General features: G+C 39.9%; 6 protein-coding genes across 6 annotated transcripts; 2 read left to right on the top strand and 4 right to left on the bottom strand.

Moving 5' to 3' along the window:
• Nucleotides 1-345: 345 nt before the first annotated feature.
• Nucleotides 346-2,719, bottom strand: LOC145700497 (uncharacterized). The gene is made up of 3 exons (XM_081777769.1): nucleotides 2,384-2,719; nucleotides 890-2,328; nucleotides 346-852 (listed from the first exon to the last, which is right to left on the bottom strand). The coding sequence occupies exons 1-3, from the start codon at nucleotides 2,587-2,589 to the stop codon at nucleotides 542-544; spliced, it is 1,956 nt and encodes a 651-aa protein (XP_081633895.1). The 5' UTR covers nucleotides 2,590-2,719; the 3' UTR covers nucleotides 346-541.
• A 2,799-nt stretch (nucleotides 2,720-5,518) lies between these two features.
• LOC145699526 (uncharacterized) lies at nucleotides 5,519-6,376 on the top strand. Its single transcript, XM_081776800.1, has 3 exons — nucleotides 5,519-5,627; nucleotides 5,670-5,771; nucleotides 5,818-6,376. Exons 1-3 carry the CDS (start codon nucleotides 5,547-5,549, stop codon nucleotides 6,322-6,324), a joined length of 690 nt encoding a protein of 229 aa, XP_081632926.1. The 5' UTR covers nucleotides 5,519-5,546; the 3' UTR covers nucleotides 6,325-6,376.
• A 221-nt stretch (nucleotides 6,377-6,597) lies between these two features.
• LOC145698310 (serum paraoxonase/arylesterase 1-like) lies at nucleotides 6,598-9,826 on the top strand. Its single transcript, XM_081775511.1, has 7 exons — nucleotides 6,598-6,922; nucleotides 6,983-7,235; nucleotides 7,273-7,503; nucleotides 7,541-7,816; nucleotides 7,881-7,960; nucleotides 9,017-9,347; nucleotides 9,723-9,826. Exons 1-7 carry the CDS (start codon nucleotides 6,614-6,616, stop codon nucleotides 9,824-9,826), a joined length of 1,584 nt encoding a protein of 527 aa, XP_081631637.1. The 5' UTR covers nucleotides 6,598-6,613.
• Nucleotides 9,827-10,711: 885 nt separating this feature from the next.
• Nucleotides 10,712-23,182, bottom strand: LOC145698309 (sodium-dependent phosphate transporter 2-like). The gene is made up of 16 exons (XM_081775509.1): nucleotides 23,031-23,182; nucleotides 22,363-22,551; nucleotides 22,085-22,134; nucleotides 21,973-22,041; nucleotides 21,593-21,712; nucleotides 21,380-21,526; nucleotides 21,163-21,258; nucleotides 20,986-21,117; nucleotides 20,846-20,938; nucleotides 13,371-13,416; nucleotides 13,131-13,300; nucleotides 12,360-12,438; nucleotides 12,135-12,195; nucleotides 11,924-12,048; nucleotides 11,236-11,320; nucleotides 10,712-10,869 (listed from the first exon to the last, which is right to left on the bottom strand). The coding sequence occupies exons 2-16, from the start codon at nucleotides 22,539-22,541 to the stop codon at nucleotides 10,717-10,719; spliced, it is 1,605 nt and encodes a 534-aa protein (XP_081631635.1). The 5' UTR covers nucleotides 22,542-22,551; nucleotides 23,031-23,182; the 3' UTR covers nucleotides 10,712-10,716.
• Nucleotides 13,745-16,894, bottom strand: LOC145700750 (uncharacterized). The gene is made up of 7 exons (XM_081778075.1): nucleotides 16,690-16,894; nucleotides 16,439-16,619; nucleotides 15,829-15,896; nucleotides 15,099-15,193; nucleotides 14,780-14,881; nucleotides 13,981-14,421; nucleotides 13,745-13,932 (listed from the first exon to the last, which is right to left on the bottom strand). Exons 1-4 carry the CDS (start codon nucleotides 16,892-16,894, stop codon nucleotides 15,111-15,113), a joined length of 537 nt encoding a protein of 178 aa, XP_081634201.1. The 3' UTR covers nucleotides 13,745-13,932; nucleotides 13,981-14,421; nucleotides 14,780-14,881; nucleotides 15,099-15,110.
• On the bottom strand, nucleotides 16,736-19,925 carry LOC145700749 (uncharacterized). The gene is made up of 9 exons (XM_081778074.1): nucleotides 19,797-19,925; nucleotides 19,693-19,750; nucleotides 19,435-19,636; nucleotides 19,283-19,391; nucleotides 19,086-19,238; nucleotides 18,990-19,040; nucleotides 18,007-18,195; nucleotides 17,392-17,498; nucleotides 16,736-16,946 (listed from the first exon to the last, which is right to left on the bottom strand). Exons 1-7 carry the CDS (start codon nucleotides 19,923-19,925, stop codon nucleotides 18,142-18,144), a joined length of 756 nt encoding a protein of 251 aa, XP_081634200.1. The 3' UTR covers nucleotides 16,736-16,946; nucleotides 17,392-17,498; nucleotides 18,007-18,141.
• Nucleotides 23,183-23,784: the final 602 nt, after the last annotated feature.

Below are 23,784 nucleotides of genomic sequence, written 5' to 3'. Positions count from 1 at the left end.
ATTCGGGAAACGGGTGTTCAGTATTTATTCGAAAATGCAAATTCAGAAAAATACAAGATGATATCAAAACGAAAAAGACGAAAAAACTAAAAATAGAAGAGATCTGCCGCAACCTTTCCAAAATGCCAGAAACTTCCAAATTCAAGACACAACTTGTCGACAAGGATAATAATCATATTCCAAACTCTGCACAAAGAATCATTTCCAAATAGATCCTGTATAAATTTTCCTGATTTTGATTTTTGGGCTGTACCATTCAACCTCGTTTTTTCTTATTCGAGATTTTCAATAAACTTTCAAAAACTTTATAATGGAAGGAAAAGCAGTGATTATTGACAGTACTGCTTACCAATTATGTTACAATTTTAATTGATTGTTCTTTCGACAGATATCAAGGAAGAGAATTCTTCGGTGTCGAGAAGCTTTCCACTTGACGATCGAGTAGTTTAAGTTTTGCACGAAAGCAGGAAAGCTTCTCTGAAAGAATGTCTTACTCGCAGGTCATTTCTATTCTTTTGCCAATAGACTATTGGAAACTTCATCACGAAGAAAAAAACCCGCTTCCTGATTTTTCAGCGTTATTTCGATTTTTGAACTTTTCCACTTTTTCCTCTGCATCTTTGGCTCTTCGCAATAATCTTGAGGCATGTTTTTCAGCCTGAAAAAGTCTACTTCTATCTTCGTAGTGCTGCTTTCGCATCTTTTCAATTTCCACCCTTTTTGAATTCAGAACTGACTCAATTTTAACGGCGGAAGAAATCTCTAATGCATGAAGTTGATCACGTGACTTTTCAAGCTCCAACTTGAGCTTCTCGTCATTTTGAGCAATTGAAAGAAGACGGTGTTCCAAAGCTAAAACGAGTTTTAGATATCTTATGAGAAGTCCTACCTTGAAGTTTCTCTGCTTTTCGTCTTTTCGAACTCATAGCTTTGTTGAAAGCAACTTCCAGTTGTCGAATCTTCCGACGGTATTTTCTTTCTTCCTCTTTCATTTCAGAGGTGGAGCACAGGGTTGACCCAGATATACGCGATGAGGACCTACTGCTAGCAATATTTCGATTTGAAAGTAGATATCCTCTATCCTGCTCTTGAGAAACAGGAGCGCAAAATTCATCAAAGTACTGTTGAATGCTTTCTTCGATGCTCGACATTTGCAATGGTGGTGACTCTTGAGATTCAGCTGCTTGTGAGAATTCGTCCTCTTCTATAAAGTGTTCTTCTGGGTACTCGTGATACTCAGCAAAGTCTTCTTCGAGTTGATCTGGAAGTTGAAAATGAATTTCAGGTGGAAGAAAATCTTGATCTTCGCAAGCATTTGTTTCAGTTTGCACTTCTGAGTCGACTAGTTGATTGATAGGTGTTTGAGAACTGACGGTAAATTTAGATTTAGGTGCTGGAAATCTCCGAACGATGTCCTCAAGAGCATCAATCTTTAAATTTTGGACCAGAATTGTTTCTTCTCTATTATTGAGTCTTCTCCGGCAAATCAGCAGGTCATTTTTCGCCATTTCGAAGTTCTCGCAAAATTGCTCTCTTTCTTCTTTTAGTTCTTCGAGTTCTTGCTCAATTTTTTGCATTTTAGATTTTACTAGATGACTTTCATCTAATAGATTTTTGATGTTTTCGTTTTTGATTTGAATTTCAGACTCGAGTTTTGCACAATTTTGCTGTGTTGACTTTAAAACGAGGAGATTCTCTTGATTTTGTCTGATATTGTCCTTTAGTTCTGCGTTTTCTCTGCCCAGTTGATTGAGCAACATTTTGCTTTCGAATGAAATTCTCTTAAGATTTTTGTTCTCTTTCCGTAGGCTCTCTGCTTCTACTGATATTTTCTCCAAATTTTCTGAACGATTGAAGGCTAGCTCTTTTTGCTCTTCGAATTTTTCAGTCACAAGTTTCAATTCTTTTTGATTCAGAGCATCTTTCGAGTTTTCAGAAGATTTTTCAGTTGAAAGCGACTCGAAGAGATTTTTGAAAAAGTCTCTTTCGTCGTTGACTTCGACAAGTTTGCCGTAGACTTTTACCAGCTCCTCTTCAAGCTCTAGTATCTTTTCTCTAGAATCGTCTCTGGCTGAGTCACTTTTGAGCTTTTCAACTTCGTCGTCTTTTTCGTTAAGTGAAAACTTGACCCGTTCGTTTTCAAGTTTCAAAATGTCCAGCTCATTTTCTGCTGCGATCTTGTCCTCAAGAACTTGCTTAAATATCTCCTTGAGCGATGTATTTTCAGAAAGCAAGGCTGAGATTTTAGACTGTTCTTCGAAAAGACGGTCTTCGAGAGTTCTAATCTTTTCTTCGTAATCAAGCAGGATGTTTTCATCTTGACAGATGCTAAAAGAAGGAATGGATACAAAAACACGTCCTCAAGCCCAGTTAATCTCTTTACCTTGCTGAACTTAGTGATTCCAAGTCGGTGTCGCCCATGTGCGTTTCTGACTTGTTACAAATGACGATTGGTACAATCGACCTGTCACTATCGCATCGTATTCTTCTCCTAGAAAACCTTCTCTCCTTTTCAAAATCGCCTCTTCTCTCAATCCTCAAACTGGCGGACTCATACGGAATAAGTTTTCTCACTTCTTTCGAGCTCATCCCCGAAACTCATACGTGGGCCATAACGTGGCTGATTTCTCTCTTTCCACCGAGGTCGATCGATTAATTTCAGTATACGCGTGCCAAGTCCTCAGTCATTGCCGTTTTCCCCAGAGCTTTGATAACTCGATTTTCTTCGATAATTGTGACGAAGGAAAATATTTTTATGTCCTCAATAATGAGACAAAGAGTTTTTGAAAAGATGAGCTTGACAGGTGGTCGTTAAATTTTTGAAAGATTCAACAATTTCAAATATCATTTCTTGTACTTGAATAATTGGAGTTAAATAAATTGGCTTTATTAATTTTTTTTTCAAATAATAAACTTGAATATAAAAACTTTCAATTTGAAAGTGAGAATGACGTTTCAAATCGTACTTTTAGTATCTGCTCACTTCTGTAATGAGCTCTGTAAAAAGAAAACGAGCTGTCCTTACGACGAAGTCTGCTCCCACGGATTCAAGGCCGTATATAACAGCCAATATTTTTTTCATTGAAAACATTATTGCGTTCAGATCCGACTTTTCCCAACCTTAGCATTTTCAAGAGGAAGAAGAAGATGATCGAAATCTGCTTCAAATCCATTCCGACAGTTGTGACATTTTTCAGTTAATCTAGGGAGCAGGCGTCTCCGCGTCATCTTCCACAGGGAGCTTGAGCTTCCGGCACTTTTTCGGGTGTAATTTTGCGGGTGCAATAAATCAGCGTAAATCGTTTTCGCCTTTACGAAAAAAGTGCTACTCCGGAGACGCACAAAGCGGACAGAGCTGTCAGCTGGCGACGGCGCGGCGCACACGCGTGATCACTGCCTTCTATCTTCCGACAATTTTCAAGGAAGTTCTTTTTTAAAATACGATAATTGGCTATAAAACCAACAGGACTTGAAAGGACGACGCGCGTGGATAAGGAGCCATAGTGGCGGTTTAGTGGATTGATTTTTCGAAAATCGTCTTCCTTGATTTCATCCAAATTTTGATGACTCCATAGAACAAGGGAATAAATATCGGTAGCTAAAGATGAGTTTAAAGTTTTTAGATCAATTACTGATATAAATCAGATTATTTGTTGTTTTAGCGTCTATTTATATTTGAGAACATGGAGGAGTCGTTTCAGTCCAGAAATGTCGACGTCCTTTTGACGGATGAGCAGTTTTGAAGGCCTTCCCACGCTCGTGGTTATCTCGAGGGAGTACTTTAGGTCTGACTCGAGCTCGCCGAAAAACGCCTGGCTTTGATTGACGTGGAGGTAGGCATGATGCGCGCTGGAAATAGGCACCTAAATATCAACAGAGTAAAAAGCGTGTCACCCTTGACAGATGACTTTTCCGACGATTCTTCCGGCACTCTTTGAAACTCGCTCCACCATAAATCCGGAAGCCGCGAGTCCTTGTTGCGCTACAAAAAGCCAACAACTTCAGAAGATAATTTGCGGAAACGATGACTTCAAACGAGTTTTTCAGACTCGAGGAATTTTTCGTCTGTCATACTTTTTTTCTAACAAAAAAGCTTGACGTAGATTTTAGTGGAAAGAATCACAAAATAACAAATGATTCGATTTCCGCCCAAAGTTGTTGTCGTCGCACTCGCCCGCGGCCGTTCGGCGAATGGGCTCTCACATAAATCAGCCCCATTCTTGGCCAAACACGGGTGCCTAACAATGCCTGGGAACATTGCGATAATGTTATTGATGGTGAACCGCCCCCAGGCGTGTTAAGTGTCGCGAGTCTGCCGCACACTCGTGCTCCCAGGGCTCTTGCGACGGGCCGGCGGCGGCGCTGAGTAAACTAGAAACTACCCTTAATGGCCGCGGGAACGTGTCTCGCGTTTAAGAACTTGTAAAACCATTATCTGCTGGTTTAAACGTTTTTTAACTGGCTCCCAGGAAGGTATAATGAAGGACAATTACTGTAACGAAGAAAAAAGAGTATCTTCAAAAGATACAAACTTGTTAAAAGCACTCAGCTTATTTCTATTACTCAGCAAGCTACTGTGCCGAGTTTATAGAATGACATTTCAAAATAATCATTTTGAATACCAGAAAGTTTATTTTACGGAAGAAAAAGCAGATAAATCAAGGAGATTGCGGAAATGTCAGCGGATTATCCGCTTCATAGTGAGGAAAATCCCGCTCACCCGCCATACTTTGCGACGACAATTGGCAGCTTATAGCCATAATTTGATCGACCGGAAGTCGCACGGAAATTATCAAATGATCTCCTTTTTTTATTCGCCAATAATTACCATAACGGTTTTAACAGAAAAAAAGACACATTTGCGTGCCTGTATCATAGCTCGAGCTCCAGAGCTCGTGATAGAGAGACATAAAAGTCGAAAGAGGAAATTTGTTTATGATAATCTGGCCCTTGAAGGTCGGCTGATCAGAGCTCGCTCTTGTGTCAGAGGTAGCTGGCCCTCGAGCATTGTGCCCCGATTGTGGGAACCACTTGCCTCCAGGCGTCGTTTTACTTCCCACCCCTCTTTCTTGAGTCACTGGAGGCAAGGTTGACTTCTTCAGTATTTATCGTCCCCACTGTTCTCTTGAAACTGCCAAAATTCCTTTAGTAAACATTATTCTAAGCCTTATCAGTTATAAAATTGGCATACGAGTAATTCAGTTAATATTTTTTTCCTTGAATTTAACGATGAAGTTACAATCGTTTCAGAATGTTTCTACGTAGAGAATCCGCCCAAAAGTTCTCCCGAATGTCATGTGCAGTATTCCTTTGACAATTCTGAAAAGAGCACTTTTTCCTTCGCGAGTTCGCCATAAAGATAAGCCACTCGACAGAACACGCGTCTCAGATTCCCAGCGTGCTTCCCTTTCTTTGAATTATCCAACAGCGCCACTACGCGGCGCTCTATTGCGCGAATAACGACGAGTTTCATCGAGGAAGATCTTTTTAGAAAATAACGAGGAAATAATTAAAGGAATCCTTTTTTTTTCCGAACTGAAGAAAAAATGAGCCAAGTAAGCAAAACAACACTTGCACAAGAGGCGATTCCGAAGACTCCCTCTACTCCTGGTTCTTTTGATCGACAGGTTTGCAAAGTTAGGGAAACTGTAGCTTACATATATTTCTAGATGCAAGCCACAAAACCATTGATGGAGAAACGAAGACGAGAGAGAATGAATAAGGCGCTGAATGAAATGAAAAATCTTCTCCTTGAAGTCATGGGCCGCGACGTAAGTCTTCCTTGATTTCAACAATTTCTTTACAACCTATCTTCAGGTCACTTGTCACTCGAAGCTTGAAAAAGCAGATATTCTAGAGAACGCTGTCGAATATCTAAAGACTCTTCGAGCTTTTTACGGGATGCTGCCTAGCCCACACATGTACAATCCACGAGAAGGTGTTCGCCCCCGTCTCCCAGCTCGTCAAAAGTCAGCCTGTCAGCTGAGCACCACTCCGTTTATCCCCGCCTGTAGAATTCCCATGTCACCAATAAGCCCCGTTTACCCTTACGCTCTTGCTCAAATGAACCAGAACCCAAAGCGGGCGAAACTTGAACCCGACATCGAAAAGGCTCTCTTTGCCAACGCCGAATCCAATTCCACCGGAACCAATCCCAACTCTGACTCCGAACCCGAAGTAGAAATTACTGTCCCAGTCAACCAAACCTTGACCAGGGCTAAATCAACGATTGTGCCTATTTCTAGCGCTACCATTGGAGTGACTCGCAAGCGTTTCCGCTCGAGCCCTGACAATGGGCCCTTTCGTCCGTGGATCACACAATAACTTCTGATCAGAATTTATATCTTAATATTTTGTTCCTTACGTTCCTTTTTGTTATGTGCTCCTTTCAAATAAATATATTTATAGAAAAAAGCGTCCTATTTCAAGTGAAATTACAGCCATTTGTTTTCAAGCGCAGCATTGTAAAAAGTGAACTCTTTTGTTAGTCAAATATTGGCGCTGCAGAAAGAAACAGACGAGCATCAAAAATAGTAGAGTGACCTTTAGAGAAGTACAAGATGGCTACGGTTTTTAGTCATTTTAAGATCAATTTATTTGAGAGAAATTCTTAATGAAAAATTTGAAAACCGAGAAAAAAGGCTTCTTGAGCAACATTTTCAGCATAAAATTTCTCGTCCTTTGCTTCGTCGCTTTCTATGTCAATAAATCTGTTACGTTATTCGGCTATCGCCACAATCCAGATACATTGAAGATCAAGCATTTCGACGATCATAATTGCAAGAAATTGTTGTTTGACGTTGGCGCCGAAGATATTGCTACTTCAAGTGATGGGTTGGCTTTTATAACTTCTGGACTGAGATACCCGCCTTTTGTGAATTCAGAAGGAGGTGGAAAGATTTATTCGATGGATTTGACTAAGGCTAGAGCTGAAATTAACTTGAAATCATTCGAATCAGATAAAGTAGTAGCTCGATCAAAGAAATCGCCAGAACTAACTGAGCTCAGCCTCAGTGGCCCTCACCTTAATCCTCACGGACTTGATATCCTTGAGATAAAGGGTCAAATATTTCTATACATCGTCAACCATGGAGAAAACATGAGCCGCGAGACAGTTGAAAAGTACAGACTTGCCGAAAACAAACGGGAGCTGATTTGGATGAAGACCTTCGCAGACGACAAAGTTTTCCGAAATATCAATGATCTCAATGTCATCGGGGAGGATGAATTCTACAGTAATACTTTAAATCATACGTAAGACGTAAATTTAAGTCTCCAACAACTTTCATTCTAAACAAACCACCCCCTGGCTGAGAAAACTTGAGGTGACCTCACACATGTTACTTGGCTCGATTGCTTACTGTAATGGAAGCAACTGTGAGCTGAAAACATATCCGACTTTGGCATTCCCGAACGGAGTTCAAAAGCGAGGAAATGAGCTGTTTGTTGCTCTCAGTTTGGCGAACTACATGTCGGTCTACCAAATCGATCCGATCAACAAAGGTAAAAGAGTCCTCCATGATTTCAAGCTTATTTTCAGATTTGACTTTCAAACGAAATGTCGCCCTGGAAGTTGTTCATGACAATATTTGGATGAACAAAGCTGGCGACATGTTCATTGGCGGAGGAACGAACATGGGAGATCATCTTTTCAATGGAAAGCCGATTGGTTCCGAGATTTACAAAATTCCAGCTGGGTCTTATGAAGCCGAGCAGATCTACTTCGACAACGGAGACGAGTTCCGACAATGTTCGATCGCGGTTGAATGGGAGCAACATATTCTGATGGGCTCTCCTGGAGCTGATTTCATGATTTGCACACGAAAATAAATTAAAAAAAAAGAATTCTTGAGAAAAAGATTTTTTGAGCGAAAAATCAGCGTTCGAATATTCGGAAGCTAAAGTGACGCTTCTCACCCTCGCCCGTTTGCAGCTTGTTGAGCCTGTCAGGAATGCCTGGGCAAGTCAGGGACTGGTGACTGGCTGCCACCTTTGGAGTTCATTTGGACGAGGCGGCCTGTCTAAAATGCATTTCACCCGAACTACAGCACAAATGCGGCGATAAATGATTATGCTCCTGACGACAGCGAGCCCATAAACTCGAAAAACTTATCGCTAGTTACAAAAGACAGTTTCTTTCCGATTTTATCATTTAACGTAAAATTGAGTATTGAAGAGACAAACGGGACTAGACACGATTGTGGATTTATGATTCTAAAATTGAGCGCTTACGGTTTGTTAAAGAAGGCACGAAGAAAAGCGGTGGTGAGTGAGAATCCCACTCAAATCCACGGAATCCATACTCACTTGTGGTGGACAGCTCGTGGCAACGTAGAAATGACCATAATCGGCCATGAAATTATAAAATTATTGCATTTGATCTGTCCTTTAATCCGGAATTCAAAGGAATTTCAATATTCGATAACAGACAAAATGAAGAATTTCAGCAGCCATTAAATTTCTTCGATGGCTGCTTCTTTCTCAAAATTTCGAAAAGACGAAGAATGAGCTGGTAACGAAGAAACTTTCTATAACTCTAAAGACTTTGAAATTACAGAGTACTCAAGCAAAGAATTTCCATGTGCAGCGCGTATGTTCCATTCGTACGAAGATAAGAGCCGGCCTTGCATAAAAATATGTTATTAATCATCACCCATAAGGGGTTCTATCCTGTTCTTGAGAAGCAAAAATGTTTTTGAATAATTTTGAATAAATTGTTCCGCCTCACTCGCTCGCCTAAATTTAATCCTTCATAAAAAGCTCCAAAACTTTCAAAAACTATCATTTTATTGAGAGAAAATATGAATTGGAAAAAACCTGGCTTCACTCTTTTAGGAGGTTTTTCACTCATTCTGACGATGGTGCTCTCTTTTATCTTGTTTTTTATGCCAGGGAATTTGACTGAAGGAGTGCATCAACTCATGGAAGAGATTTCTCTGCCGTTTGATTTTCCGGAATGTCAAAAACGCCAAAAAATCATAAAATATAAAGAAAATTATTTTTGATTTTTGAAAAGTTGGAGAAACCGTTGGAGAGAACTTACGACATCAAAGTTAAAATCAACGGCGAAATTCGCGACGGACTGTTCATTGATCAACGCGAGGGCGGTACTTTTTTCTTCGAAGCTCGAGATGTCTGTTTGAGCCGGAATATGACATTGCCCAAGCAGGGCTTTGAGATTTTGATGACTCCTGATATTGAGCATCTTGAGATTGAGAAGAATAACATGTTTTGGATTGATGCTTTTTACTCGCTTGAACTTGGTGTTAATACAACTGCGACTGGCGAAGACGAAAAAATTATCACGACTTTGCTCGAGGAATTCATTGGTGCTAATGATCACCTTGGTAATATTTTGAATAACCTAATTTTCTAACGAGTTTAATGAATTTAAGGGTATATGCTCGCTAAAGGCTGTTTATACAAGCTAAATGATGTTGAAGGAGTGCGACTATCAAGGATTTATTTTCGTGAGAGCGATTTCCTAAAAGAAAGAGTTTCTCAACAATCTACCAGGAAAACATGGTAGTATCTCAAAAAACTCAACAAAGATGAAAACTTCACTGTATATTTCCAATACGGCAATAACTTTCCTTCCGATGTCCTCAGAATCAACAAGACCTTCATCGAGGAATATCTTCCTTACAACTCTGCAAGATTTCTTTGGTCTGAAGAGTTTCGCGTGATCGAAATAGATTCATTGCCTAACGATAATTTTCCAGCGAATCTTGTCTCTGGATGGACAGTGGGTGAATACCGAGAGAAAGAAGTTGGAATTCCCCTTTGCTCAAGAACACTGGCCAGTGCAATAACTTGGCTTACGTAGGTTTTCTTGATATTATTCAATCCAAGCTGTTTTTTGATGATTGACATTCATTAATTGCAATAATGTAATTATAAGTAGCACCAAGAAAACCATAAAAGATGCTCAGAAGAAATAGTGGCTGTGGATAGCATCTGCCATGGTCATTTTAGCTCCCGTCTTTCCACTAGAAACGGCACAGACCATCTTGTTCGAACAAGAGGAGCCTACTCCGTGCGAAATGTAAACGCATCTCCTGGCCCATTTATCTGCTTGAATAAATAGGCTGAATAAAGTTTCGCTGCAAGAACACACGCATCATCGGAAAAGAAAAAGGTCGTGGTAGGTAACCCACGGAAATATCATTTCCCGGCTGACCTAATCATTTCCGAGGCGGTAAACAACTTCTTGACCCGTCTAAACATCTGCTTGTAGCACTTGTAGTTTATTATCTGCATATTTTCTATAAAAGGAATGACAAAGAGAAAGTAATTGGCAACTTGGTTAACTCTTGGAAAAAATCTTAGCTTGAAAACTGAAGTTCGATAATTATCGTTTCGTAACCAGGGCGGGGCCAAAAGCTGATTGATTGAGATTATCAAAATCATATTTCCAAATAGTATCAGACTCAGAGTTATCATTCAAAATACCAGTCAAATAATCACCTAAAAATCAAAAAGCGCCACTTGTTTTGGTGAAAAGCGACAAAAAACTAAACGCTACTCATGAAGACAAACGAGCGGCGAAACACGATCAAGCTCGTGAGTCGCAAATCAGCTGTTCAAACGATCGATCATTTTTAGCGGCCAAAATTTTTCGAAAAAAAATGAAGTTTTACACGATAGTTTTCTCTTTGTTTTTAAGCCTTTGCAGCTTTCGATTTTAAGATTATTTTAATCATTTATTCTATCTATTTACAGCAACTTGATGATAAGCCAGTAAAAGAAGGCGGAAATAGCGCCGGAAACAGGAAGTGTTACGATCCAGGCCCAGGCAATGTTGCCGAACGTTCTCCATGAAACTGCATTGCGATTGTGAATTAAAGAGACGGCGACCACCGCTCCCACCTTGATTAAACATAAATAAGGGTAGAGGAAAGGATTACGAAATTGGAGGGCTTTTCTTTGTTGCATGTTTATTTTAAGAAAAATATAAAAACCGGAGCTTTAGAATTGCCCTTGCGAAAGATTTCCATTCAGAAAATATGCTGCATCTCTTTTGAATGAAACGAGCGAGTGCTAGAATATTTTTGGAAATTTCACGCAGGCAATAATAATGGTTCGCTAAGCCAACGAAACTTTTATTTTAGAGCGAGATAGGATTTTCGCGCAGTAAAAGCACCTCTGCCTGTACTCTAACTTAACTTAAAAATTATAGCTTTAGAAAAGCTTTTCGAAAACTCTAAAATTTTTCTGGCAGCCCCGAATTTATACCTTGCAATGAGTTGTCGAAAGAGGAATTCCATAGTTGGATCCCAACAAGACAGTCAGCCCGGCCATGATGTCGATCGAGAAGCCTCTAAAACCTGGTTACAACGTCAGATTCAGCCATTTCTTTATCAAGTATGTGTGTCAGTGCAGAAACAATATTTTGTCTGGCGCGCAAAGTTCTAAAAGTGAACTCCGTGTATGGTACCGCCGAGTGCACCTGAAGACGTGAAGATTACGAGAGATTCAGTTTCGCTGTTTTTCCATTTTGAGAGGCGAAAATTCAATACGCGAAATTTACACGTTACATTTCCAACACACGGAAATTAATTGCTACCCACAAACTTTGTACAATTAAAACTGGACCTCTTTTTTCCGTCAATGGAAATGTCATGACTCTGGAATTTATGGAACTTGCTGAGTCGAGCCATTTTTTCAAATCTTGTGCTTACTTAGATCCGAGTCATTTTTCTAAAAACGGAGTCGGCGCGTGTTCGGAATGATGGTGCCCGTGTAATTCGCCCGTAAAGTTCGCGAAATTATTGGGTCGCCGCGCATATCGCGATTTTAAATGTGAAGGTTGTTTGGCTTCATGAAACCCTGTGTCAATAATTTGTGATTCTCGCTCGACCGGAGTTAAAAATTAGAGCCATTGCAATTTCGGCAAGGGAAAAGTGGCAACTGCAGTTTTTACCTTGCAGGGGTGATTTCGGCAATATCTTCTCCAACAGTCTCAATCACACGTCGCCCGAGCACCCATAATCCCAACACGATGCCAGCACAACCGTACGCAATAATCCATGGATCAGGAGCATCAGCTTTTTTCGGGGTCACAATATTCGCTCATATTCATCCTCAATTTTTGCAAGGTTCAATAATCCCGTTTTTCAATAATGACCCTGCCCGAAAAGAAGATTTCCAGCTGAAAAGGCCGACCAGAGCGCTAGAACTGGACCAATGGAGTTCCTACAAAATAGTGGTTAAAATAATCCTCGTGTAATTTCTTTCAAGAAAGCGAAATTTGTCAATTGGAGCTTATCCGGCGACTGAGAACGTGAGAACCCTTTGTCTTGATCCGGTTCTTATTCTCGAACGAGCAAATTTAAATCGGTATTTACAGTGGTGCTTACCCGACGTCGTTGCCGCCGTGTGCGAATGCGTCTAAGCAGGCGGAGAATGCTTGTAAGTGGCTGAACATGTATCGCATCTCTAGAAGACTTAGAGTTAATTGTAAATAGCTTCTACAGTCATTTGTCGCCTCACGCAACTGAGCTGCTGTCACGCGTGGGAACCCGGAGGTTAGTTGAATCAAATCCCGATTTCACTTTCGCCCGAGCATAGGTTAAACACATTTAGCGTTTTTCGACTGAATGCGAAGTGAATTCAGAAGAAAGAACAAGCGCTCTGCCGGTATTTTTGCGAATGTGCATAATGTGGAATTTCGGCGAGAAGATTCCTGTGGCATGTGCCGAGGCAAAGCGCCTATAATTTCTTGTGAGAGAGCTTATTTGACCGTCAGAGTGTTCATTACAAACCGGTCGCTTTTGAACTTCAATTTGAGGGGTTAGAAATTGTTCAGGCGATGTCTATTCAAGATGACTTTTCTCTATGGACCGTACAGTCTACGGTACTTTAATTTTTGAACGACGTCTGATTATAACCGGTTATTTTGGCGTACTGATTGCAAGCTGTTCAATTTTTTAGTTCATTTTTGCAAATCATCCAATTATTTTGTCAAGCGATTACGCGATCTGGTAGTTATTTTTTGAATTTCAGGCTGATAAGCGAGTTATTTTAGTGGTTGATTTTCTTGGATCAAAGTTGCTATTGAGCTAGCTGTGTTTTATCGCCCAAAACTTGATCAAGAACCATGTTTAACGTAAAACGCAACTTTTTCTCACCTTCACCCTCCGATCCATCGTTTAGGCTCTCATCGTTTTCTTCGTCGTCCTCGAGAATCAGGTCGTTCTTCTTGACGACTCCGTAGATGCTCGTTTTGCTGCCGGTGGAGATGTTCGAAATCTTCGAAACAAGTGATGAAAGCGAACCAGAAGACTCGTTTCGTCGGTCACTGAGAAGAAACAGAAATGTCTACTGAGGTTACTGAGGGGGACTAAATTGCCATTCTGTGGCCTACTTACGCCGTCATCGGGATTCCAGCCGAGTATTCAAGGGCTTCTTTCTCTTCTTTTTCGAGTAGGGCCCATTAGGTGTAAATACCCATTAGGTGTAAATTCCATTAGGTGTAATTTTCTAGAAGGTGTAACACACCTAATGGATATTTACACCTAATGGGAACTTACACCTATTGGGTGAAAATTCTTTGTTTTGGGACATTTGGTGTAAATTGTTGCCGAATTCATTTCTTTCGATCGAAAAACTCTGCGAAATCCGACTGCTGACGAGAAAATACAAAGAAAAACAAGAAAAAAAACCTTGATCTGCCTGAATATAAATAATACGAATAAAAGAGATTCTCAATAAAACCGGTCAAGAAGGAAGCTCTTTGATAATATCGTCCTTGAAGCCTCTTTATTTTTATAAAATGAAACGACTTCTGCAGGAACCAAAGCATCGGACTTGAATTTACTTGCTCCATCAAAATCTTTTTCATCGAACTTTTTCTTTGGAAGCGAGCTCTGCGTTTGATTCGTTTATACAAGCCGATCATAATGCCTTTACACAGTTTTTGAATACTTCCCTCTAAATAATTGACAACAGAAGGAAATTCGTCACGAAGTAGGACAGTACCTGATTTGTACTTTTCGATGAAGAGACAAATCTCATGAATGAATCCTAACGAGCCAATAGTTGCAATCGACTTTTCCGAGTTAAGCTGCGACAGGATAATCATCGACTCGTTAACGACATCTTTACATTTTGACGTGCGCACAATACTGTACAAAGGTCGTAGTAGTTCTGAAGTGACGCAGCCAAATTGGAGCAATTTCAGGCACTAAATCACGATCGCGTCGTTTTCTTTGTGACTAAGCATGGTGAGCAGAAGTGGTCGGGAGTTCTGTGTCAGTTTCTCGCTCTTTGTGAAAAAAGAAATCGCTGTAGCTGCTGAGGAGGACTTGTAGTATTTCTCAAGATATGCCATCGAATCTTTGAGGTTGAGGTCTGCTTTCGGAGCTGGTACTTTCGTATTCATTGAGATCTTCATCCATTTGCAGCTGCGTTGTCGTTTTGCTTAAAACACTGTTATACAATTATATTGACTATATGAATTTGAATTCTAGTGCTTCTAGAACTTAAGTCTACAGATATTTTCATAAAAATTGAACATTTACTTCTCGATTTTCTGCAGGAGTCTACTTATTATTAGAGATAAAAATGAAGCGTAAAAAGGATGATGAAAAGAATGAGGATTTGGAATTAACAAAAGAAGTCAGCGACATGGTTAAGAAAGCGCCAAAAGCTAAACTTGAGCTCAAAGACTTGCTTACGCCTGAACGTCCCCCAACGATGATTGAAACTCAAGAAATCATCGATGATTCTACCAGTACCGATCCAAAGGAAAAGTGCTCTTTATTAATAATTGAATTACCTTGCAATTTGTCGTAAGGATAAACTTCCAAGTAGCCTCGGTCAGAAATGAGCAACCCTTTCGCGGAGAACTCTTCATCATCAAATTGAAATCTTGAGAGCACTAAATAGTTGATATCAGTTCAATTGGCAACAAGCATGGTCAATTTCATTTTCTTTATTTGCTTTGGACCTAATGAATTGTTCTCATATACTCCGCGCAATAAAGACGATTTTCAAGATCTTCCAAAAGAACTAGCAGCAAAATATCCAGGAGCAGGTCAAATAGAATGATTTACCCTTTAATATATACGGCATGCATCTTTAGGGCATTAACTTACCTAAAACGCTTCTCAATCGAGTAAATCATGTTGTGGACATCGCTTTGGCACTGTTGCTTGCCAAAATGCTGGAATTGTGACGGTTTTTTCGTGCGCTGAAATCAAAAATTATCATTTTGAGATCTGTTAAAAAGGATGGAAAAGAATGAATCTCAACTGTCAAAACCACCACGTTCGAAAGAATCTGGAAACATCTAACTGTAAAGCGAAAATATCGGTGCTTGTACGAAATTCTGATTACAAATCGAAAGAATTTTACGATGTTGAAAACTTTATAATCTACGATCCAAGAAAATCTCATGTGGCGTTTGAAGTTTGTGGCTTTGGTGGTCATTTGAATGCACTGATTGATTGTTGGAAAAGATATGTGGTTTACAGATTCCGTCGAAACGAGCTTGAATCACAGCCCCGGACTTCGAGAAAAATGCTTGAATTGTTGCAAGATGAAGTCGTTGACAGTGAAATTTCAAATCGAATTTTCGGTGGAAATGCCAAAAAGAATGCCAAAAAAGCGGCGCTTCGATTTAAAAACTCAAATGTCGCTGCCAAGGAAAAACAAATTGTGCCGACAAAATGCCACTTCTTATATATGTTTCAACGATGGTGGGCGGATTCACGACTCCCTTCCCTTAGCAACGATTTCACGCGCCACAATATAGTGTTTTTTTTGGACCATGACGCTCGCCGAAGTGAATATGCATCAAGTCTCAATATAGGAAGAGTTTTTTACCTTTATTGAGTACAGTTGAGTTGTTGTTATTGTAGATGAGACAGGTTGTTTGTGAGTTCGCTCGTGATCTGAAAAAAAATATGAAACTCGAAAAGATGGAATAATGAGTGTCGTGAGTGCCGTCAAAAAACAGTGGCCACAACTTGTGATGGTAACCGAACCTTGCCGCGATCAATCGAACAAATTCAAGGTCGGGTTTTTTTTATTTAAGTCGCTTGGTGTCGCTTATTCGGGCTTTTGTTTTCGGGGTAATCATCAAAAATCGACGGTGCGTTAAAAAACCTGTCAAGGGTTATTGCGTTGACCGAATGACTTGTCTCCTCAAAGATCACAAAGCGGAAACATATGAAGCGTTATGGGCATTCTTCAAAAGCCAAACGAATGGGCTCCCTAATCTTCGCTATGTGTGCAGTGACTGGGAGAAATCCTTTATCTCTGCTCACAAAACTGTCCTGCCCGGCGTTATTCATATAAAGTGTTCCTTCCACTTGTATCAATCCTGGAAACGCCGGGCAGGACAGGAAGGCCTCTTGAAGGCTTGGGAGGAAGAACGGACACAAGTCATCAGGAAGGTTTTATAAAATGAGATTGCTAACATTTGCTATTTTACCTTTGATCTTTTAGCATCAGCTGATTTGTAGATAAGTTTCCGCTCTCCGACTCGCTTGAGGTTTCGGTTGCCATTCGGGCAAATCTTCTGCGGAAGATGAATTTTTTCTGACTGAGCTTCAAAATGAAGAATACACAGGCGCTTTTGGTCTTCATTGGAGGTGTGTATTGATAACTGTGCGCTTAGAATGGGTATTATTTGAAATCAATTAAAAATCGTCCACAAAATCAAATTCTGACGTATTTTCGTACCTTGGCAAATAGTATCGATGAACTTGATTTTTTTTTTGTTGCTAGTTTGCGCTCTTGGTTGACTTAATAAAGGACTTGTAGTTTTGCTCAGCTTTTTCTTTTCTCCGGCTTTGAGGACTTCCTCGATGTTCAGATTGACATCGAGAGCTCCTGTGCATTCGCCAGCGAAGATCTTTCTCGCTCCGTGACGGATCATGTTCAACATTTCCTTTTGATTGAGCTTCTTGTTCTGATCTATTGATCATCGTTGAGGGTTTCTAAAAGGGGGATTAGTATTGTGAAAGTCAGTTAATTTCATTTTATAAAATCAATAAGGAATTGTCTGTATTCTGCGCCTTATTTCCCTGTTGGACAAGATGAATTTCGGGCTGTTTTCATCGAAATCATCACAGAAGAGTGCCAAAAAAATCTTGAAATCGACGGTAATGCTGTTGAGTCGATGGATGTTGATGACGAAAACGCGAAAAAAGAGGTGGATGTTGATGATGACGAAAACGCGAAAGAAAAGGTGGATGTTGATGACGGCGAAAAGAAGAAAAAGAAGAATGGATGGATCGCTTATCGCGACTACCTCCTCAAGAACTATTTCAACGAAGACGCCACATTCAAGCCTAGTGAATGGGCCGATAAATCATCCAATATGATCAAAACTGGGGAAATCGATAGCACTAATAACGCCAGGCTTGGTTTGATCATTTTTACCTAAATTTTTCTCCATGATTTCGACCACGGTCTCTCTATTTTTATTCGAATTGAGCAGCGCTTCTCATCAGCTTCATGACCAGCGACAACAACAGCTTGACTCGTTTCTAAAATATCAATTAACTTTTGAAATCAACGATGAACCAAGATTTAGCGAGAGTGTAAATGCACGACTCTTGCGCGGTCTGCAGTCTAAGCCTGATGTTCAAGAGCTTTGCAAAGTGATCACAAATCGCAAGAAAACGACGTTTAACGATGAGTTGAGCTATCTTGAAGATGGAAAATGGCCAATAAAAACAACGCAAAAAACTGGTACAACATGGATGGTTAAATTTAACGCTATGCAACGATTCTATCGAAAGTTGGATCGACAGTCTTCTTCCATGCCTCTAAAAATAAGCCATGCTGAGCTGAAAAAGCTTGTAATATCGACTTCAAAAGATCTAAAAGGGGCGTCGACCGAGGCAAAAAGATTACTCTCTTCAAAAGACGCACTTGACAAGTTCCTTTGTGACCTGGATCGCAGAAATCCAGTGTTTGAGACTTTTCTCGCTGGAATGAATTTCAATTTGGTCGAAAAGAAAGAAGAAAACGCAAAAAAGAAAAAGGGCTCACCTGGTCATGAAATCAACGAAGAGAACCTTCCAGCAATGGGCGAGCATAGCGGCGCCTTTGTGAGGAAAACAGATGAAATCAAGGAAGAAAAGCGTCGTATTGATGTCCTTGAAGAAGCCGCGGAATACACAGAAGTTAAGTCAGCAACAAACAACGATGAATCGTCCAATTCCATTCTTCTTGAGGAATCTGAAAATGCAATGAAATACGAAAACGAGCTTGATAGAAAAATGTTCAAAACTCCAACTTTCAAGTTTGAAAAGTTTAATGGCTACAAGATGTCATTTGAAGCAGAAAATATCGCTAAAAATATACAAAAATGGCCTGAAGGACAGCTGGTCAATTTAATAGAAAAGGAGGAAGTTCGCGTCCGAGATCTGTTGCCACTTTACAAACTTCGAACAGAAACAAAAGACAAAATTCTGGACTTGTTTATCATCATTATGAGACATTACCAACAGCAACACCAAACTAATGATATTATTCTTGAAGACACGAAATTCTCACAAATGGTCTTTCAAGGAAAAAATTTTGCTGGTACTGGTTATCATCCATCAGAAATAAAACGATTTGTTTGCCCTGTCTTTATCCCTGGTCGAGTTGGACACTGGATAATTGTCAAGGCGGATAGAGAGGAAAAAATATTTACAATTTACGACTCTTTGAATTTCGAAGATTATGGAGATGTCTATCAAGGCAAATTTCAAAAAATATTAGATTAATTAACCGTATCATAAGCGCAATTGGAAATTTAATTAAGTGTTTCTTGAAGTATTCGAAGAAGACGAAAAGGACTGGGCTCCTATATATCAAAAATGCCCAAAACAAAAATACATGGACTGCGGCATTAATGTGGCGTATGGATTATTTTTCATCGTGTGCCTAAATCTGGAGAACTATTCAACAAAACTCAAGGAGAGCTCCAAAAATTTACGACTAAATTTGGCAGCGTGCATATCCACTGGCGAATTAATGATTGGTACCTGATGTTTGGCGAACCAGCTGTAAGATTTTACTTTCCAGTACTTCTTTTTCTTAAATAAACATAATCAGAAACAGAGATTTATTCAGTTATTTACTTTCGAGTACAAAAGCGTATCGCTGAGCCCCTCAACCGCAACTGCGAGGCGTTGATTATGCCAGGACATTTGGAGGACGTCGCCTTCGAAGCCTTCGATTTCGCGAGCTTCTTCGTCCGGGCCCATGATTCCTTCGAAAGACGCGATGAAGATCTAAAATGAGGGTGAGAAATCGTAAACATGGACGGAGCACTTGCCTTGTTTTTGATGGCGAAAATGATCTTTTGATCGTCATGTGACCAACAGACGTTCAAAGCAGGGCCTTCCAAATTGCACCAGGTTCCTTCATTTGTCCAGGTTACGCAGCTGAAAGAACAGTTTATTGGTCATAAATTGAGCGCAGTTTTACCTAAAAATGGCGATAGAATCGCTTTCAGAAACGACCAGTTTCTCTCCCGAGTTACTAAATCCGACGAAGGCAACACAACTTGTCCAACTTGTCGCTGAACGAGTTCTTCTCGATCCGAGTCCCAGATTTAGACAAAAGTCGCGTTCTTCGAACTCAGCGCCAGAAGCGAGCTGAACGGGTCCCAAGAAAGCGAGTGGATCGGCTTCAAAACTTTGCCAAAAAGGTCGACATTTTCCGCGAAGGAAAGTTCTTCGTGACAGACGTTCGTGCTCTCGAGGAATTGGTCATCAGCGCCGCCTGGATTTCGCGTTCGACGCTAGAATTTTACAATTTATTTTCAAAAATCCCTTCTAAAAGATTACCTCAAGTTCATGAGTCAGCGGTCGAGGGAGATTCTCAACGATTTGATGAACTGGTCTTCCTTTTTCTGCGAATATTAACTTTCCTCTTGATTCGGAGTAGCATCTCTCTTCTGCTCCTGGACTCATCATTTTTCAGCCGGGCTGTTTTCATTAAGCTTCAATTCTTCTTCTCTTTTGTGAATATACATTTGATCATCTATCTGTAATCAAAAAAGGTACCATTAAAGGTCCTACGGGTTAGTTTTAAATATAAAAATTTATCAGAAAAAATTGCAGGAAATAGATTAAACTTCAGCTAAATAAACGTCGGCAAGAAAACATATTTCGCAGAAAGATTTCTCGTTTGAAAAAAGAAAGAAAAATGATAATTCATTGAGCGCAAATGACGAAACGCTTCAGCTTGTCACGATTACTCATCGATAGCGCGCGATTTTCAAATTTTGACTTCGAAAATTGCTCGAAAAGATGTTTTTTGTTTCTTGAGTGCAATTTAGAAAGAATTAAAAAAAAATATTTTTCCAAAAAAAAATGCTCGTTGGGGGGTCGTCGAGAATGTGTGACAGCTTGTGTCGATCCCTTTTTTACAAAATAATTTTGAAAAATATTGAACAATTAGGTGTAAATACCCATTAGGTGTAAATATCTATTAGGTGTGTTACACCTTCTAGAAAATTACACTAAATGGGTATTTACACCTAATGGGATTTACACCTAATGGGCCTCACCCTTCTTTTTCTTGTGATGAGGTTTCCGAAAAAAATATTGGTAAATTATTAATTTTTTATTTGACCATTTGTGAGCTGTTTTAAAACCTAAATTTCAGCATTACAAACCCCAGTAACTTTACTAGTAAACATGAGCTTTCATTTCTAATTTTGAATCATGTTCCAGTAATCTTTCATCACGAACAGAAATCGTTGTCTCGCAGCCATAATATAAATTGATCAATGAGTGGCGATCAGTATAAAACCCCAAAAAGGACCCCTAAAGTTATCTAAAAGGAACTTCCCTTAATTCATGATTGTGTATTTACATGCTCAATTAGAAACCATTTCCTAATCGTTTCTGTTTCCTGGTCTCTGCATCCCAGCCCAGTTTCTTCTCCAGCTTATCCAGGCATCCTTCCTTCGCCTCGATCGTTCCTAAATACGAGCACTGTTTGCAATCAGTCAATTAATGATTTACGGACCCTCCCTCATTTTCTGAATCTGTTTCCGCTGTTTGGGCGTTATGAAGATCCAAAAGACGATCAAAACAACCATCGCGGCGCCGAGCGATATGAGAAGCATGTGCCACGTCTTTAGAACTTCCAATTGATAGACTGAATAATATTTGGTCAAAACAGGAAGCGTGTTTTGAAGTATACTCTTGCTGCCGGTGAACAGAACCGAAAACACATTGAGCAATATCACGAAAGCGTAGAAAAATGGCAAGAGAATTAAGGCTCTCTCGGTCTTATTTTCTGAAACATTGGTTGTTCAAAGATAAGGAGGGAAGACCCTTAGTTCAGAATTAAGCCGAATTTTTAAATTTTTAGCCAGCTTGAAATGCCCCCGCTCGCCACAGAATTGAACAACCCGTGCCTCTCGAAAGGATGAGGAATTTGAGACCAACATAGAGAACCACAGCGGAAATGCCAGCCAAAATGGGCGAGATGAACCACGAAAGTACAATTTTGAAGATTGTCGTCCAAAAGATGCCTTGCCCTTTGCGCGAAACAAGGGCGAAACCTTATTGTTCACGTTTATCACAACTGTAATTATCCGCATTTCAGAAACTTGTCTCATATTTTAAACGCTTTCCTAAAACAGCTCCGACGATCGAGTGAGTTCCAGATACAGGCATTTTCAGAACAGAAGCGAGAATTTGCCAAGAAGCGGCTCCTAACATCGCGCATGCTTGTCCAATCATGAACTTTTTTGGGGCAAGAAAAACTATTTTTTGCACAGGTTTCAACCTGTGCGAACCGGGAGCTGTAAATCGTTGATGATTAGTTCATGACCCTCGTTATTTTTTTATTTGTCTACTATGATGATACAAAATTTTGAGAAGGTGGGTGTGTACTTAACCTACCTTCGTGTCATTGATTAGTAACCTTAGCATAAGATGAGTACGGTTATATAATTTGCGTAAATGGTTAAAGCTCTCTGCATAAAAATGTTGTTTGCCCATTCCTGAGGAATAGTTTCGTTGTAGAGGTCGGGGTTCACTATCTTTTTACGGATAGTGTCCGAGACAGCGCCGCCTGAATACGATTAAAGCATTTTCTCTTACTGTTACTAGCGCACCTAAAGTTAAGGCACCCAGTGACTCCATAAACGTGGCGGCGATGCATACTGTCATTGGGGTTTTGTTTAGAAGGAATCCACGCAGCCTACGAAACTCAACAAATTCAAGAGCCCTTAATTTCCGTAGCGTCTATATTTATGCCGGATAATCGGCCAACGGATATGCATAGACTCGAAATTTCCACTGCATTCCTTGGGGGAGCAAATGAATATTCCAATGACTCATTTTGTACTTTTTGGTCGACGTGCGTCAATGGGTTAAAATCAAACCAAGTCCTTGAAGAAGCGTTAAAGCACCAGATCCAACAGAAGTTCCAAACGGATTCGCCACATCATTCGCACCAACAGAGAACGCCAAGAAAAAGGCAATGATAAAGCCGAGAATCAGGACCCACATGTAGTCTGCAAACGGCGACTCTTGCAGAGAGCCAAGCGTTTCAAAGAAACCACCCGCCATATTTCAGGGCCTGAATGGAACGTGTTCAGTGCTGTTTATAGCAAAGCGGGGATTTATTTTGCTCTTCCCCAGTACGCGCAACAAATTCCTGAGCGCAGCTAATGGGAGGCTTGGATTTGTCCCGGAATGGGCCAAATCCGCCAATTTCATACTCCCTCAGGTTCCCTTTTCCTTCCTCCATCCGATTTCTGTATTAGATCATATCTCAGTACCTTCCTTGCCAGAATTGCAAAATACAAAAAATCTATAGCAAGGGGACATTAGGTAAACTTTAAAAAGAGACATTAGAAACTACAAGATTAAATTTCCCTCCCTGACTCACTTTATAAATTATAATTGACGGACCTTCTTAAAATCAAGAAATCGCTCTGAGTTCTCTATTTAATCTCGCTTATCAAAACCAATCAAATCAATCAGCGAGGTAATAAAAAGCACGATTCTGACGGACACGAGTTCTCTGACCCCTATCTGGAGAAAAGCCAAACTCACTTTTTTCTTCTTCTGAGATTCTTTTTTGAGAAAAGTGATAACAGTACTCAGTTCTTCAGAGGTATTCGTTTGAGACTCTTTTACAAACAATAAAAAAGGATTCAAACCAGCGCGGGCAGGTTTTAAAGATTCCTCGAATCTCGCATCTCGCATCAATCGGGACACACCTCATAACTCTTTACGATTTTACCGATAAATGATCGAATGATAACGAAATTCAACAAAAGAGGCTATTTTTATCTTCAATAACTTCACGTATTTTATTTTTTGAATCTAAAAAAGTTGATCATTTTTGAAGTTTTTTTCCTGAAAAAAATTCTCGTTTTTTTATTAGTTAAAAATTTAAAAGAGGTGAAACTGTTCCTTATCAACAGAAAACAAAAGAATTGAGAATATGAATATTGATTAATTGAAAATTCTCAAACGAACTTCCGCTACCGGCAATAGAAGAAATGTTAGAGAAGAAAACAATCGAGATTTAGAGTAGTAGCTTATTGTTATGTGGTAGATTTTATCTTCTTGGCAAACAAGTAAATCGGAATTGATTTAGGGAAGAGAGATCGTATCTATTCACTGAAGCGTATGTCGAAGAAAATTAGCCAATTTTTCTGTCGAGTAGATCCTCAATAATCACATTTATCTCGTTCAACGAATGTTGGCTAAACTCGCTTCTAAATTGTCAGTAACTGGAACGTCATGTTGCTCGTCTGATCCTCTTGAGCGAATTTCGCTAATCCGGTTGAGCTGATCGTGG

Source organism: Oikopleura dioica, chromosome 2 (assembly GCF_907165135.1).
Source record: "Oikopleura dioica chromosome 2, OKI2018_I68_1.0, whole genome shotgun sequence".
NCBI lineage: Eukaryota > Metazoa > Chordata > Appendicularia > Copelata > Oikopleuridae > Oikopleura > Oikopleura dioica.
This window is presented reverse-complemented; position numbering and strand designations above follow the sequence as displayed.